The 18,068-nt window shown below is 45.1% G+C and overlaps 1 protein-coding gene across 1 annotated transcript in view; it reads left to right on the top strand.

The window, feature by feature from the left end:
- Positions 1–9,479: 9,479 nt before the first annotated feature.
- LOC136947578 (sterile alpha motif domain-containing protein 5-like) overlaps positions 9,480–18,068 on the top strand; it is a 50,404-nt gene continuing 41,815 nt past the window's right edge. Inside the window, exons 1-2 of the mRNA XM_067241693.1 lie at positions 9,480–9,767; positions 9,822–10,013. Of these exons, the coding sequence (XP_067097794.1) occupies positions 9,504–9,767; positions 9,822–10,013 (456 nt within the window). The 5' untranslated portion in view covers positions 9,480–9,503. The remainder of the gene's footprint in view (positions 9,768–9,821; positions 10,014–18,068) is intronic.

The raw sequence follows: 18,068 nt of genomic DNA, 5'->3' as shown, positions 1-18,068 counted from the left end.
TGGAGGTGTCAGCAGTGTCTGGTAGCTCATAGTCAATCCTGTTGCCTGCGAAGTCTCTTATTTAATTTATAGGATTGACACTGTGTGTGTGTGTGTGTGTGTGTGTGTGTGTGTGTGTGTGTGTGTGTGTGTGTGTGTGTGTGTGTGTGTGTGTGTGTGTGTGTGTGTGTGCATGGTAATCCTTTACTGTAATACACTAAAGGTGACAGCAGGAGAATGCAAAAGATGGGAAGATGCTTATTATGCATTCTCCTCTCCCTCTCCCTCTCTCTTTCTCTCTCTCTCTCTCTCTCTCTCTCTCTCTCTCTCCCTCTCTCTCTCTCTCTCTCTCTCTTGCTTGTTCTCTCTCACACACACATCAGACATTCAGTCACTGTCTTTTTTTTCTTTCCTCTTGCCTTTTCTTTTTCCCTAACGCACACATACACACACAAACACACACACGCACACAGCACACGTATCACTGTGCCATGACAGCAATGTCAGTCCACATCCTCCCAGATCTTGTTCAGATCAATAATACTATCAGTGATATCAGGTCAATACTACTATCAGTAATATCAGGTCAATACTACTATCAGTGATATCAGGTCAATACTACTATCAGTAATATCAGGTCAATTCTACTATCAGTGATATCAGGTCAATTCTACTATCAGTAATATCAGGTCAATTCTACTATCAGTGATATCAGGTCAATACTACTATCAGTAATATCAGGTCAATTCTACTATCAGTGATATCAATAACCCCCTGGAGGATGTGCAGAGGTGCTGCTCTGTGGGGACCTCTCACCAGGCCCTCACAGGCTGCCTCAACACTCCCTCTGCTTGGCTTGACTGGCCATCACCTGACCCTAGGTTGCCTGACTCCAGGTCACCTGACTTTCTTGTCTCAGGTATCAATCTCATGGATGATTTCAGTACTTTATTTCATTACCGATGTATCTCCTGTATTTTAGGAATACAGTCACCATGGTAATAATATCATCATATTCTTTGTTCTCATCATTTCTGCCAGTTTCACGGTATCTGCTTCCTGTCTTACTGTAATACCCCCTTCTTTATTAATGTAATCTTAATGAGATCTTCACATTTACCATTCAAATCCTTTCCTGTACTTGACAATCTGAAAAAATAAAAGCTATAGGATAGCTGTCGGATGTGTGTGAAACTGGATCCATTATTCTTAAGTGAAAGGCACTCTGGCCAACACCTTAGTCTGGTTCTGCTGATGCTCCCGCTCAGGCTCCCAAGAACATACACGCATGCATACTGTGCATTCCTACACACACACACACACACACACACAATATCCATTCTGCTTGGCTCTACTGATGAATCATGAGAAATCACCAGCAGAGAAATTCTGTTCCAGCTCTCCTTTCTCTGCGTGGGTCCCAGAGCCACACCAATTGGCTAGCAATTGGGGTGTCAGCGGTTGTGCGTTGGAGTGTATGGTCGACAAAGAACGAGTAGATACACCCTGTCTGGGAGAGATAGGGCTGAGTGGGAGGAAGGCCTCATGGGTGATGTCAAAATGATGAATAATATGCATCTCAGTATTTCTTTTTTGAATCTCGTTTTTTTCTTTACGCATTAAGTTGTCAGAGGTGCCTCCACACCCTCGCAAACCCGATGTCTTACAAACAACACATTTGGTTTGCTTGTTACCCCGGCGACAGAATGTTGACAACACGGCACAGCCATCATAATCAATGAGGTCCTCCTCGTCGGTGGGTGGAGATTCAAACGTGGTCGTTGATTGATTTTGTCGTTTCTTCTCCCCCGTTGCAGGAAATGGGCTCCTGCTTTGTTTGATTTCTCACACCCATCATTGTCTCATGTAATGACCCCTAATGAAAAATGGAGCGTGGTCCGTTCCATCTGTCATTGGCTGTCACACCGAGGAGATGAATATAGCTGTGAAACTCCAGGTTCGATAATCCATCAGCTTTCCATCATCTCCCTCTGTTGTTTGGCACCTTACTCGTCCTACCGGATGCGTGGGTATGCATGTGTGTGTCGGTGTGTGTAAAACGTTAAGATAATGGTTCACCAGAAATCATAAAAAAGTCTGCTGTTCTCAGAGCTGAGACTGACTCCAGAGCTGTTCCTCACCTTCCTTCACCATCTGTCTCCTGCTTCCTCAGGTCAACAAACTCTGGCAGTGTCCAGTACATGTAGCTCTGCAGACCTCCTGCTCCACCCAGACTGTGGTGGTCTCCATCAGCTCTGTAGACCCTCCAGACCTCCTGCATTTCCTTGGAGGGGGTTTCTCAATGGTGAGTCTCGCTTTCAATTCCCTGAGTTCAGTCCACTCAGTCTGTAACACATCCCCATTAAGCGTACGCCAAGACCACACCATTCAGTTGAGATTGTTGAAGTCAACTTGAGTCAACTACAAGCTACAAAGGGACGTTTTGTATAAATGTGTGAAGGTTCTAGAGGATTAAATAGGCCATTCTGATGAAGCTGGGCCATTGGATGACTTTTCGCTCTTCAATCACCTTGTTTTAATTAAGCGGGGAAAGGAGCGCTGCAGGAAGAGAACTAATCTTTATTAATTGGAGTTTTCTGCGTGGTTGGATCTCTCTGGGGATACTTCTCCTAGTCACGTCACATTTCCCTTTTTTTAGCTTCTTTGCGCTTGCACACACACTGATTTTTCTCTCCCTTTTCTTTCTCGCGCACACTCACTATAAAATGTAACTTTGAAACATGAGTTCATACAGCAGACATTAAGTCTTATTCCAGCTGGTGTGTTATTGTAGCTTTCTCCATGTACTGTCCCAGACCAACGCCGGCATGATTATGAATGACTAGCACTCAGTCTGAAGCTAACTAAGAAATGCTTAAATTGATTACAAACCATACTGTCGGTGCTCTGTCCATTACACACACATTGTTATGAGGTCTGCTTCACCTCAGGGTTCCACTGGATTCAACAAGCAGTTAAAGATCCCCTGGTTATGGTGTAGATTAGACAGGGTTTCAGTCCCAGAATCAGCCCTCCTCCAGGACCTTCTGATGGACCTGGCTGACCCTCTGACCTTTAGGTGTGTATGATTGAGTGTGTATATGCAGTGTGTGTGTGTGTGTGTGTGTGTGTGTGTGTATGTGGGTGTGTAGTTGTGTGTCCATTTTGTGAGTGTATTTCCATGTACTGTGTGTGTACCACGTACTGGGTTGGCAGGACACCTGTGTATCTGACATCTTGACTCAGGAAAGGGAAGAGTAACATCAGGGCAGCAATGCATGCAGCACATGAACTCCGCTTACATCAATATTTACAATTTCGCAATTCACATTGCCAGAAGCCTTGTACCAAATTTGCATACCATACATACATAATCCGCTTTAGCAAATAAGGAAAGTTTATATAGTGCATGCTGTCCATATCAATTAGCAGGCGGCATCAAGTGGACGATGTTCACATATTAACAGGGTTACCAGTGGCCTGAACAAAGCAAGACAGCAGAGGATGGGAGACGCGAGGTGGGACAGGGGGCATGCAGATCTCGGATCTCTTCCCAGCTAACTCCTTCTTTTCCTTGTCTTCCTCTGCAGGTAATGTCAGTCAGGTTAGACATATGTTATTACAGAGAAGCCAACCCCTAGCCCACACCAGAACCTCTATCAGTCGCCTGGAAGTTTCTTCTGGAGTTCAAAGATAACAGTTGAAGACTTTAAAGCTCTGGTTTAATTCCATTAAATGTCCTGATTCTGGTAGATAGGAGATAGTTGGTTGCAGAGAAATAGATAGGGAGGAATTTCAGGATGAGGAATGGTGGATCTACAGTACTATCTGATGTTACGTCTAAACAGTCCAACATAATCTGTGGTTATAACTAAACACAAGGCTCTATCCCTCTAGACTTCACGGATGGACACCTCGATCAGGCACATCATCACCTCCTTACCTGGATAGTTGAACATGATGTGATATTTTGTTGTTGTTGGCGGGGTACACTTAATGGGTGTTTTCAGTCACTTAACACACTTTTATACATTATCAACAAAAATGAACTCGCATCCTTTTAACGATTGTTCTGTGCGGTCGTTAAGTTCTTCATTAGCAAAAAGGCTTTTAACTCTCTTTCTCTCTCTCTCTTTGATAACTTAATAAGCTAATAAAAGCTCTAGGTATTTTTATGATTTTCTCAGTCAAAACCGGGCTCTTTTATTAAATGACTGTTTCAGTATAATCAAGTTTCAGTTGGAGGTGACAGAATACTAGAGACAGTAAATTGAAGCCAAAAGGTATATAAAAAAAATATTTTATTCTCTCCTAAGGAGACTGCGAGAGCATTTAGTAGCTGACCAACCTGTCTGCCTGTCTGTCTGCCTGCCTGACTGCCCATCTGCCTGACTACCAGCCTGACAACCAGCCTGTGTGTCTGCCTGCATACCTCCCTGCCAATAAGTCTTTCTGTCTGCCTGTTTGTCTAGGATAATTACAACAGTAGACTGAGTGAAGTTCTTCCTGCAAAACAGCGCTCTAATTGGTCAATAATGCTGATCTTGCGAGTGAAAATAAATGTTTTTAGAACTCAATACAGGAAAGTATCCACCTCTGGGATGGTTTACATAATCACACAGCCTGCCAGTGTTGCTGCAGTATGACTGCTTTTGTGGAGCTGAAAACAGACAGATGATTGGGTCTCCCACAGGAAGTATGTGGGCAGGGTTGTGTCAGATGGAATGATTGACAGCAGCCTGTGGCCCCTTACAATGGCATTTGCTCCCTGAATTAACCCTAGACTGCCCCCAAGGGAGATTAGCTGTTTCTCAATCCCTCTATACCCCCCTCTCTCTCATGTATCCCCCTTCCTCTCACACTCTTTCTCTGTCTCTCTCCCCTGTCTTCACACACCCTATTTTTCTCTCATGTACTTTCTCCTCTTCTCTACCTATGTGTCTGCACCCCCCCCCCCCACCCTCCACACACACCCCCCTTCTAGGTAGGGTGATATTGAGCTGCCAGTCGAGGGCTTGTGCTCTCCTGACGTGTGTGAATTACCAGGGGTCTCCGGGGATTGGAACCCACCCAGCTGTGTGTAATTAAAAGAGCATGCAGACAGATCAGGTCTTTTCCAGCTCCAGGTTCAATGTTCCTGGAGGCCTGTGATGGATCCACTCCCTGGCCTTGACCAGAGAGCCAGTGGAATATCTCTTTGTTTTGAATAGCTTATCTGAGATTGCCAGAGATCACAACAAGCTTATTTTCTTGCTTTATCCTCAAATGGTTCTTTTGGTGCTGCATACCTTCGGTAAAGGTTATAGACTAAACCCCTCACTATCCCGTTTCATTATGATGCTCATAATCTCTCACCTTCACCTCACTAGCAAATAAATGGACTTCCATTTTGAGATGGGGTTTTTCAGTTTTTTCAGCTGGTGGGCTATCAATGTTGGTAAATATGGTCAGATAGTCTTACGGAAGAACTACTGTGGGAAAATCATGTTAATAGGATACAGTAAACCCAGTCAGAGACTCTAATCAAAGGCAACCATCAGTACCTGGAGCATCTACTGTTGCCGTAACTGCCCCTGCAGAAGCTGTTCTCTATCCCTCTGTTTCTTTCTGTCTCTCTGTTATACTCTCTATCTCTCTCCCATCCATGTCCTGTCTCTCTGTTATACTCTCTATCTCTCGCCCATTCATGTACTGTCTCTCCAGAGAGTCCAGAGATGACAACAGCAGGACAGGAGATGGTGGTTTTCCTCTCATGTTACTGAAGCACAGCCTGATCTAGATATACAGTGCCACTCGCACTGTGTGTCCCTTCAGTTGTTCCGTACCCGTAGCCCACAAGTAAAGCTATGAGTCATGTGTCATTTCATATTTAAGTCTAAGAATTAATTGCTGTTGTGTGTTTGGCATTTAAGGCCACCTGAGCTTCTGTCTCCCTTCCTGAGACTTCAATTCTCATTGAAAAAAAATGGACAGTGCAAAGCTTTATATTTCAATCGTTAAGCTAAAAGATGCCCACCTGTAAAAGCCTGGTCTAACCCATGCAGGCGCCCTAGCAACTGGCACAACGTGCTCCTCAATCCCCATGTTCCTAACGCAGGTTTCTTGACAAGATTTCAAAGGATTTTCTAAATGAGAGCCGCCGAGGTTTTCACCTACAAGCTGGTAGCCAAGGAGACCCAATGCGAACCGTAGACTGTTTCATAGAGAAAGAAACTTGTTAGGGTTAACATTGGCATAGACAACAGTATAAAAGACTACAGTGTGTGGACATTTGTCATGCTCTGGTTGTCTTTGAATCTGTATGGTCGTCTGTCGATCAGATTTGATTACAGTAAGTGAAGTTTGTAAAAAAGCTTTTTTTCATATGAAGACCTTATATGTAAATAGATGCCGACCAAGTGAGCTACTGCAGTGGGTTTGTGCCCCCTTCCTACTCCCATTTCACTGTTAACCGGAGCTGGGTAAGTGGTGTGGAAACATGGCATTACTGGCAAAGCCTGCTGATATCACTCTGAGTCTACCCAGCATAGAGCTCACCAGGTCCTCTCTACCCATCTGCCACTCTGCCACCATAATCCCCTGTTCCTGTAACCAATCTAATGCCTTGTCACTCTGATAGGAGCGGAAAGGAGAACAGAGGAGCAGTGAAGAGTAGGAGAGGAGGGGAGTAGTGAGAAGGATGAGCGGAGGAGAGGAGAGAAGAAGAGGGGAAAGGATAGTGTGTGACCACATGGACGTGACCTAATCCATCAGTCGTGGGCACAGCCTGTCTGGTGGGTAGGGAAGATGTTGAGAACTGGTTCAGAGTTAGAGACCACATCTAAACAGATCTGAATCAACACCCTGATGTGTAAGCAGATTTAGATGACTGAGCTTTTGGTAGGAAAGTGTAGGCACAGATGTCTGAGGCACTGTAGAGTGCTGAGTCAACTTGGGGGGGTTGCTTTTCATATTCTTTATCAGTCACATGACCAACGCCAAGAAATCTGTATACATTGGTTCTGACATCATACATACATACAGGATAACAGGAAAGTAACATACAGAAAAAACACAGGACACAGTGCACATATACTATTAGTTTAATAGAAGTTGTTTCATGAGCAACAAAGTGAAATAGGTGAATTGTGTCTTTATTAGATTGGCTGAAAGCTTTTGATTGTTAGCTGTGGTGCTTTGATATCTGTGGGAAAATAGAGGTATTGTGTTACACATTATTCAATAAAAAACATTTCTGTAAAATAACTGAGAGGTACACTCATCCAGCAGCTGGTTGTTGTCTACATTGGTGTCTACATTGTTGTACATTGTTGGCAAAGAAGCTCATGTTATCATGTTGTGTCAGGCAATTGAGAATCCTCTCAGCTCTCTGCCCTGACTGAATCTAATATCCTGACATGTATTTCTGGCATGCTTCTGCCGTTCTACTCAAATCAGGGGTGGAGGGATGGGAGGGGGTGAGTGTGTGTGTGTGTATATGGGAGGGGGGAGTGTGTGTGTGTGAGTGTGTGTGTGTGTGTATATGGGAGGGGGTGAGTGTGTGTGTGTGTGTGTGAGTGTGTGTGTGTATATGGGAGGGGGGAGTCCTGCTTGCGATGCTCGTCCACCTCTCATCGGCGATGTGTTTGCTCTGCTGTGTGAGCAGCATGTCATAATCAGCCAGGCAGATCACTTCCAGCCAGTGTGGGATGTGATTGGATCAAACTGACCTCTAACAAGCTGTCAGCTCGGGTTTGATAAAGCATGCATCACCAAGCTCACTACCCAGAGTCCTGTTGGACACCGCAATCCCCCCCACCCACCACCACCCCCTTTCCAATACACCTCCTCCTGCCCACCCTCACCCCTCTCAATGTTGGACTCTTACCTGTGTTTGGGTATCCTGGGAGGGTATCCTGTCCAGACTGACCAGGTTACCTTGGACTGATGTTGTTATATGAGGCAACATGTGCAGATAAGCGTGGAGAAGGGATATGAAAGATAGACAGATTGACCAACAGACTGACCAACACACAGACAGACAGACAGACAGACAGACAGACAGACAGACAGACAGACAGACAGACAGACAACTAGACAGACAGACACTCACACACAAAGAACACAAGGAAACATTCAATATATATCTTTCTTGAGCTGGCTGCTCCAATTAGTTGAGCGCTAAAAGCGCGCAAATCCTTGGTAGCTTGTGAGGAGAAATCACTGTATCTTGAAAATTAAAGCAATGGAATGCCATTGTTAAATAACCAGTGTGCAGTTGTCAATGTTAGGCACAGTCATCGGCTGTGCAAGCAATACTTCAGTACCCTAGCTGTAACATAGGGGGCACTAGTGCGTGGCAAAAAAAAAATATCCAGGGAAACGTTGAATGAGTGATATAGAGAGCGTGTGTGCTGTGTGTAAGCGAGAGTGAGAGAGCCACAGAGAGAAGAACGGAGTAACGAAATCACACAGTCTGGAAGAGAAACGTAAATCAAACCAGCAAACCATACTGTACATTTAAATTGTCCGACTGGTCTAAATGTTTTGCCCACAGGGCATCTTTCCTTGCTACTCTCGCGGTTAACTTTGGACTGTCCGTGGGAAGCCCGTGGACGTGCGCTTCGCGGTTCGGTGACAGGTTGTAAAGAAGGAATTCCATCACTATTTTTAAAACCACGAACGAATTTGGGGGCGTGGATGGTTCAAGCACCGGCTGTTCTGCTGGTGGAATATTAAATGCGTTGGCTGTGGAAGTGTCGTTATCTGCACCGTCTTACCGGCTTGGAGTGGCCAGATCGCACAGCCAAATCGGTTGGGCACTATATGGCTTTTTAACAGCTGCGCTCGTTAATGTAGGATTACTTTCAGATTCACATTCATTGTTCGCTCTGGATTCCACTCGTTCTGTTCTGATTGCCATTTCTTCAGAGGGCCAAAGGCGGAGTTGAAAGCAATACAAGAGTAAGGAAAACTGTCTCCAAAAGCGCAACGTTAAATTGGGTATTACGCGGTTATTATAACCCACAAAAGGCTGCTCTTCAGTTTGAGCGGTGGCTGGAATAGGTATTATTTTTGTCGAATTAATTTTCACTTTGTCTAATATTTTTTGTTTAAACTGAAGAACCCAGCAAAGTCAAAATGGGCGAGTAACATCGATGTCCAAACGATGTCGGTCAGCTGAGCTGTCTAAATTGAAGTCCTCTCCTTGATCTGCAAATATAGGCAGGTGTCAAACTCACGTGGATGTAGTGTTGGACTGTAACAGGCTACTTTACCTTTTCACCACGTATTTTTGAACTTGTGAGTTACAGAACAAAAGTAAGATCATGAAATTTAAGACCTTTTGAAATACATGCCGTCTTGGTTATGGATAATCGGCATTACGTTTGTTCACGATGCCCGAGGTTTAAACCCTTTTGCGGACTGCTTACGTATCGTCATTACAATGCGATTTAAAATTCATATGTGGAAGTAACTGCCTCTGAAGTAATCTTATAGGCTACCTGCTTTTTTGAGTATCTTTATCAATTGTTACACTCAAAATGACAAGCAGTGGACCTGTTATTGTCTTTGAGTGGCTAAAGACACTTCAGCTCTCCCAATATGTCGAGCCATTTGTTGACAACGGCTACGATGATCTGGAAGTTTGCAAACAAATTGGGGACCCAGACCTGGATGCCATCGGCGTCTACATACCCCACCACCGGCAAAGAATTCATGACGCTGTTCAAAGGCTGAAAGAAGAGGATAAGGAGACAGCTTGCGGGCTGTACTTCACCCTGGAGCCGATGTCCTCTGCATCCGAGGTTTACACCACCCACATGGTGGACCAGTATGAGTCCAAGCTCCGGGGGTCAAAGTCCTGGACGGAACCGAACAGTGACCGGGTCGGCCGCAACGGGGGTTATCTGGGTGCACAGCGGAACCTGACGCTCGGTACTAGTAATCGGAGAGAGCTGGTGATTTATCCCAAACTGAAGCTGAAGATTATGATCAGAGATAAACTCATCAGAGATGGCATCAACCTGGCCAGGCCTCCATTCTCAAACAAGGTATGACTATCCATCTGCCCATCATTCTCACTGGAAGAAAAACACATCATTCCCAGACTTGGTCACTAAAAGGACCCCCACCCAGTCGTCCAATTGCATTCGTCATGATGCATTTCCTAATGCCATACCCTACTGTAGATCTGCTTTGAGTTAGTTATTGTACCCTGGGGACATGTGATTGGCTGCCACAATGACTCACATTGATCAATGAGCAACATTAACATTCACTCTATAATTTCTGATTGAAATGTACACAGACCTATTAATCTATGGTGACATCATCAACTTGTCCAGGATCTGGGCCCTGGCTGTCTGACCTAAGAGTGGACAGAGCAACAGATAAAGGGCTGTGACCGGATTGGCCGGGTCTTGTTGCTTTGATGATTGGACATCTGTTTTGATTGGCTGGGTGTTGGGTGAAGAGTGCCCAGCTGCTTGGCTGTTGCAGACTAGCAGCTCCCTGTGAGGACCCAGACTGAGAGAAGCTGTTGTTGTTAGAGGAGGCACAGTGGCCCTCTTGTGAGGGTTCACTGAATGGACAGGGCTGTTTATGTGTGAGGCAGCACTCGGTCATCGGTCATCACAGCTAAAATATATGTGTTTGTGCGCGCGGCTGTGTGTGAGAGACATACTGTATGTATGCACGTGAGAGACACTGAGTGTGTGTGTGTGTGTATATGTGTGTGTGTTTAGCGCATGTAAATGCTCTATCGTAATCCTCCCCTTATAGGGAACATTCTTAAAAAGATCAATGTGTTTCAAAATAGCATTTCCTGGGATTGTCCTATAGATTGGATTATCCTCTTGTCCTTTGTGGTCATCCACTGGGTTTGATTCCTCACTTAGATAATTCCTTCAAGTCACCGTCCTGCCTTGCCTTCTCCTGAACCACAGATCAATACGGAAAAAAGACTCTTCTGTTTTTATTACTTTTGTCAGCCTTTCTTTTCCCTCTTTGTATTTACACCACTTTGAATGTTTCTCATAAATGGCAGTCCCACAGAGATTAGGGATTGGTATGGATTATCTTCTTGCCCAGAACTCAAACAAAGTGTTGGCTCCAGAGGGTTAAACCAGCCCTCCCTTTGAAGCCTGTATTTATATTGAGCCAAAGCTTCGACATTGAGGCTTGAGAGGAGAATGAACAGTTCAAGGTCCTTGAGAGCAGAGAGAGACGGTGTGAGATTGTGTGTGTGCGTAAATACGCCTGTTTGTTTATGTGTGTGTGTATGAAACCCTGCAGTCTTGAATTGGATCCAGACCAGTGCTTTTCTCCTCAGGAGGAGCAAGTCAAGTGTGAGCCCATGGTGATGGAAGGAGTGTGATCAGCTGGCCTCTGATTGGTCAGTGAAGGGTTCTCCTCTCTCTGCCCTTGAGACGTCCACTCTACTGGACACAGAGATGGGAACACACACTCCAGGGACATAAATGTCTGTCTTGGCATATACATTAGACACCAATGGAAAGGGAAGGATGTTTTCATGAGTCAGTGTCCTGCTGATAGGATGTTCAGACTGAACACAGTCTGTGTGGTCAGCTGGTGTTTGAGCAGAGAGAACCAGAGCAGCAAGACTCAATGGGCCTCTCAAGTGTTTGTTCATTGCCACATCCTCGTGGGATAGACCATAATCCAACGCTTCACTCCAAGGACTCTGCTGGGAGCAATAAATACCCATGATCCTTATTTAGGCCATATAGATCTCTTGTTTGGGGGAAGAGAGAGAGAGAGAGAGAGACACAGAGATGGAGAGGGGTTACAAACAAACAAACCTTTCAACAGTAATTGTGCAATTCTGCTATAGATATGTCTTTGGGTAAACAATACTAATGGTAAAGACGGTGTTTACTGTTTCACTGTAGTATACTTACAGTGATGCAAGAGAAGCTTATATTGTAGCTGTGGAGACAGCACATTATCTGAAATGAGATCAAATAAGACTTCTAGATAAAGCCATGGAGGTATACAGCATGATGGCATAGCTCAGCTCTGCTTCAGGACAGCAGTGTAAACAGACTTTTAGAAGAGCGTGTGACGGTGTTGTGGTGACACCTATGACATTCCACAGCCAATGAAGACAGGTGGGGTTGGGGGTAAGGGGGGGTGGAGTGACCTTCTATGCCCTATCCCTTCTTTGCTTAATCTATTACTGTGGAACTAATCTAACCAAGGATCAATACAATGGCCAGATTGACTTAGAGTAACCTACTGTAATCTTCTGAAGTTGACAGACATTGCCCTAGAACAATTTACTTTAATCCTCAGGAGTTCAAATCCTAAATTTCAGTCTCATAAACTCTCCACAGCCAGAGTTGCTCAGACAGGAGTATTGAGTCCTCAGTCCCAATCCTCAACAGTGGTTCTATCTCCTTTGTGAGTGTTGTGTGTCAGGAGGAAGTGGAGGCCAAACACAGGGAGATCATCCATTGTTAGTCTACAAGCTGATGGAGCCACATGTCCTTTCACTAGGGCAATGTTTTGGATTCTCAATTTCCGTCTATTGAATAGGACTGACGAGGGCAAGTGTCCAACTTTTTGCCGGCGATAGAAACCTGTGTGTCTTATGGAGTGTGTTGAATGTAAATAGATGCACATTGTTTTGCACTGCGCCAACAGGGCCAGCCGTGTGAAGAGAGAGGAAAGATGAGATGGCTTTGGTTCAGGGAAGGCTACAGGGAAAGGCTTCAGGGAAACTCATGCATGTTACATAGCAGCTTAGCACTGATGCTAGGCACTCTGGTGTATTTGTCAAGGGGAGCGGTAGCGTGGGTGGTGGTGGCGGGGGGGGGGGGATAGTTGAATCTATTCCTCTGCCGTGGAGAAGTTCAGCACCTTACATGCTCAGCTCTCACCTCCCTTCCTGCTGTCATTCTCTAAGCTGGATGAATATCCCAGCTATCTCTTGTTTTTCAGGAAATTAACTTTCTGTTAGAGGTGGTTCTTCGTTGGCAAGTGTCATGAGGCAACCAATTGAAAATCCACAGAGGTTCCCTCGAAAAAATTGAAGGCCTGTGTAAAAATTGCTATCTTCTCCTCTACCCATCCTTTCCTCTCATCCCTAGACCTCTTCTGTGTGCGTTTCACTGTGCCGACTTTGTTTTCATTTAATGAAGAGCTTTTTCATTACCCTCTTGTGAAAGCTTTTCATTTAACCTGTAGTTTTCTGCCAGCTATTACTGGTCTTGTGTATCAGACAGTTGGGGCTGGCAGTTTGCCAGTGGTGGGTTTGCCCACCCTGGGTCACTGCTGAAAGCTGTTGTTTTGTTAGTTCCAATGAAGGGCTCCACATGAGCGCCTCATCAACAAACGGCTTGTAAAGAGGAAGTCGTAAAAGAATTAAGGATGGCCAAAGTGGGCTGGAGAGGGCAGTGAAAGCAAGGGGAAGTCATGTCATTGTTCATGTCAAGGGTGGATGTGGAAGGGTTGGGTTGAATGTGACCCACATTTACCTCAGACACAGTCAGAATCTGACTTCTTAAAGTGTACTCTTCTGGAAGCGCATCTGGGTGTGCTCTGAATGCGGGTTAGCGCGACCGTTGTGGGCTTTGACCCCCACAAGTTCTGGACCCGTTTGACGAAAACACAGGCTGGGCTGCGGTGATTCTGATCACTGTTGACAAGGAGAAACGGAGTGCGCGGCCCTCCGGCTTGCTGTGGGTGTCGGGGAACGCTATCATAATGTCTGATTTACATTTCAGATCCTCGCCCTGCCTCAGGAGTGCGAGCTCAGATTTTGGAGTGAGAGATCTCTTTCCCAGCTGTCCAAAGATCCGGCCAAATACTCGTTTTTTCATTCAGTATGTCTTGTGAATTTGTCCACTGTCTGGAAAATGAAAGATTTCTACGATCTCCGTAGAGGTTGGTGTCATTACCTGGTCAGGGTAACAGCGTAATGGTGTGTCCTTTTACTAAAAGGCTTTTTACTCAGAGTCTGGACTAAAGAGGGAGTGTCTGTCTATCTGTCTGTCTTCAAGAAACGCACACACAGCACAGACAGACAGACACAGATTTGAAGAGACAGACAGACATGACCACCCTTCTCCAGGGAGCATGTGTGAATGTGGGAAACCAGCAGAACAGTGTGTGTTCAGCTGGCCCTCTCATTTCAGAGGGAAGTGGAGAGGTCTTGTCCTCACTGTGCTGTTTCACTCCTGATCCTCACTCTGCACACTTCTCTAGTTCTTCTCTAGATTGAAGGAACCTTGGGAGGAAGGAAGTAGACCTCAATTATAGTCTGGAACCCACAGTGTAATTACCTATGAAAATGTCAATAATAACCTAGCCATGTGGTGGAGATATTGTAACGGAAGTGTGCGAGCCATCTCACAGACATGTTGGGTATGTTTCCAAGATGTTTTGCAAGGCAACCAAGCCTAACCCTATTCCTGGTAGATGCTATTCCTTGATCCTTTAACATGAGAAGGTATAGATATATTAAGGACTGCAGTATGGAACATCTACAGCACGTATCGCTAATATCTCGGCAGTCAACAGCTTTAAATAAAGCTTCTTCAGCATGTTGTCATCACGGCCTCTCGGTTGTCCCCGGCGTGCGTCGGTAGCAGGTCGTGATGACTCCTCCCTCATGGGTGCCCTGTCACAGCTATTCTGGTCCCACTGCGGGAAGACTCTGGCAGCTTCCAGACAGCCTGGCTACATAGTGCTGCTGTATCTCCAATATGCACATCTCTTCAGCTGTCGAGTGTTTTGGGCAAAGGAGTTTCTGGAACTTGGATTAGACAATGTGCGACTCACTATGGTATTTTGAAAGCCCCGTTGTGTTTCTTTGACGTAGTTCAAAAGGTCATCAAGCCTGTTTCCATATTATAATCCTTAGTTTTCACAGGATTCTCTATTGTGCTTTTGGGGAAAAGCTTACCAAAAAACGCCTCAACAGGGATTAACCAATCAAAGTGACAGGCAAGCCTTTCGCTTTCGTTCCGAGGTATATCGCTGTGGTGAATAGGGCCTCCGCCTCTGCACTAGAGGATTTCAGAGATGCACTTCGTGGTTCAGAGGATTTGGATTCTGAAATGTTATTCATTGTTGGGTGAAATGGAGGCTGGTTCTTTGAGTGGAGCAGGGAGGGACAGAGAGGGGGAGTAAGATACTAGAAGGATTTCAGAGCTGTAAAAAAAAGAATTTCATGCATTTCTCCAGCACCTTAATTCCAGCATCGTCACGCTCAACTGATGGGAAGCTGTTTTCTCTGTCTGGAGTTCACGGATGCAGATGTAGTCAGTTAGCATGACTGAACACAGTGTACATTTGTCAGTACAATACTAAGTGAATATCATAAAAGGTTGTGGATACTTCGCCAATGGATTCTTCTGTCTGTTGCAATGGGAAGCAAAGGAGGATTTTCTCCTCAGGATGGGGAGTGACCTTAGAGCAGACTGGAGCACCTGACTGAGTCACAACCCAGATTGTAACAGTACAACACACTCATCGTCGGAAAATCCACACACAGTCAGGTTGATCTTTCATAGAAAAAAAATGGTCCAGTGTTATACTACATGTCCTTATATGGCAAACCACATGAGACCTATTGTCCAATAGGACTGTTTACAAACTCTTTCTCTCATATCCACTTCCACATGTGGGGTCATGCACTAGGGTCCCTGGCACCGGTTGCCATGGAGACAGATAGTGGGTATTTGGGGATTAGTGTGTGTGTTTGTCCTGTGGTCTGGGATTGGAAGGTCTAAGTGGCAAAGTGCAGGTCGAGATTAGAGCGATTAGTCTGTGGAAATGTGGAAAATTGGTTTTCTCCAGCTACCAGACAGTTTATGAAGCCTATACTGAATAGTTTTACAGAATACTGTAGAGGTTACAGTGTTTCCCCTATGTTTACAGCTTTGGGGGAGGGGGGGGGGGAGGGGGGGCGACGGTGACCATGTAGAGACAGAAATGACATGCCGTCGTGTAAATAAGATAAATAACATAAGGCCATTTAGTTTGTTTAATGAAAGAGCAAGCTATAGACGTGTTTTATAGGAAAGGTAACCTTAAACGACTTATTTTGTGATAGGGCGCTATATAAAAAAATATAAATTAAAACAATATTTATTTTATTAACTTGACCTTCCAGGGGGGGCGGGGGGTGCCGTTGGGGAGGCGGGGCCCCCTAATATAATGCTAGGGGAAACACTGGTTATATTTAGTTCAATAAATGTGTCTGTGTCTAGTGTGTGTGTGTGTGTTTGTGCCCCTCATTGTGTTGGTCCTCGATTGGTCACACCTCCATCCTTATAAAACATGACAAAGCACATTCATGTCTTCCTTTAACAAGCCCTGCCCCTGCCTCCCCTCACTCCCTCTGTCACATGGAGGAAATAATCCCCTTCCTATGTAGATGCTGTAGGAATGAGCAATGATGGGGCTGTGCCTCCAGAGCCCAGAGACCCAGAGGCAGGCCGAGACCCATAAATCAGAGGTGTATGAGCATCCCAAGGCCGCCTCACTCCCTGCCTCTCAGACTCACCTTTTAGCTGCAGAAATGTCAGGGCTGTGTCTGTGCTGATCACCACTTAGACCACAAACATCAGTCTTAATGTACTGGCCAGTCCCTAGCCTGGTGTTATCCATAACCTGGATGATAAAGCAGAGAAAAAGAGGCTCAGAGAGAGACAGAAATAAAGAGACAGAGAGAGAGAGAAAAGGAAAGAGAAAAATAGAGGAAAAATGTATTCATATATAATGTACTGTATAATAAATAAAACAATAAATAGGATAATATATTCATCAATTGAACATGCAACCTCTCGCTGCAGTCAAATGTTCTGCCACCAAACTATACCTATCTCTCAGAGACAGAGAGGCTGGAGGAAATAATCCTGTCTTATCTGCTGCTAGGTAGGGAACGCCAAACCACCACCAATTCCCCCCTCTGGCCCCCTCTTGCCCCCCCATTCCCTCTCTTCCCATGGTTCTCTCTCTCTCTCTCTCTCTCTCGCTCTCTCTCTCTCTCTCTCTCTCTCTCTCTCTCTCTCTCTCTCCTAGTCTAATTGGTCCATTTCCAAGGCATCAGGGTGAGGGCTGTGCTGATAGCTTTGATCAGGGAGACCACACCGGCGTTGATGTGTCCTCACCTGAGTTCCTTTTGTAGTGGCTGAGCTAAAGCCATGCTGCCCCTCCTCCTGGCCCCTCGGCTACACATACCTCTATCTCAACCCTAATTACCTGACTGTTAGTACATTCCTACCTCACACAAACTCTCTCTCACACACATTCTCACACTGCACACACATTCACATGCTGCACACACATCACACACACTTAATACTAGACTTGATGTTTTATAGATGAACCACAGGTATTTACATTGTCTGATACGGCTTTGTGTTTTGTGGTTTGCCACCTCTGACAGTGTTTATGAAACATTTATGTGTTATTTGTGTCACGTACAACCCTTTTATCAGGACGGAGTGGCATATTTACATTTACATTACATTTAGCAGACGCTCTTATCCAGAGCGACTTACAGTAAGTACAGGGACATTCTCCCCGAGGCATATAGGGTGAAGTGCCTTGCCCAAGGACACAACGTCATTTGACACGGCCGGGAATCGAACTGGCAACCTTCGGATTACTAGCCCGATTCCCTCACCGCTCAGCCACCTGACTCCGCATATGTACATTTGCATGCGATTATGTGCATGCGAGCACTCGTGTGTGTGTGTGTGAGAGTGTGCATAGTTATGTGTGCTTATGTTTATGTAAGTGTGTGTCGAGTGTATGTCTACACAATGTAGCATAGAGAGCTGGTAATTATGGCAAGTTTATGACAGGTATTGTCTGAATTTATTCAGCCAAGGTTTTCCCCTTCAAGGCCCATTGATAGTAATAGGCAATTAGTGTTTTATTACCAAAGATAGATAATATATTATAGTAAATTGATGTAATATGCATCTCTCCGATTTTTTCCCTAATTGCCATTTTTATCAAAATCTTCTATTTAAATGAATTGTGCCTTTGGGGAAGGAGAATGAGCAGATGTGTGGAGTTTGGGCAGCCAGCTCATTTGGTTTGTGTGAAAAGCAACATAATTTCAACTT

The sequence above is a fragment of the Osmerus mordax genome, chromosome 8, assembly GCF_038355195.1.
Source record: "Osmerus mordax isolate fOsmMor3 chromosome 8, fOsmMor3.pri, whole genome shotgun sequence".
Taxonomy (NCBI): Eukaryota; Metazoa; Chordata; class Actinopteri; order Osmeriformes; family Osmeridae; genus Osmerus; species Osmerus mordax.
Note: the sequence above shows the minus strand (reverse complement) of the source record. Positions and strands in the feature narration are given on the sequence as shown.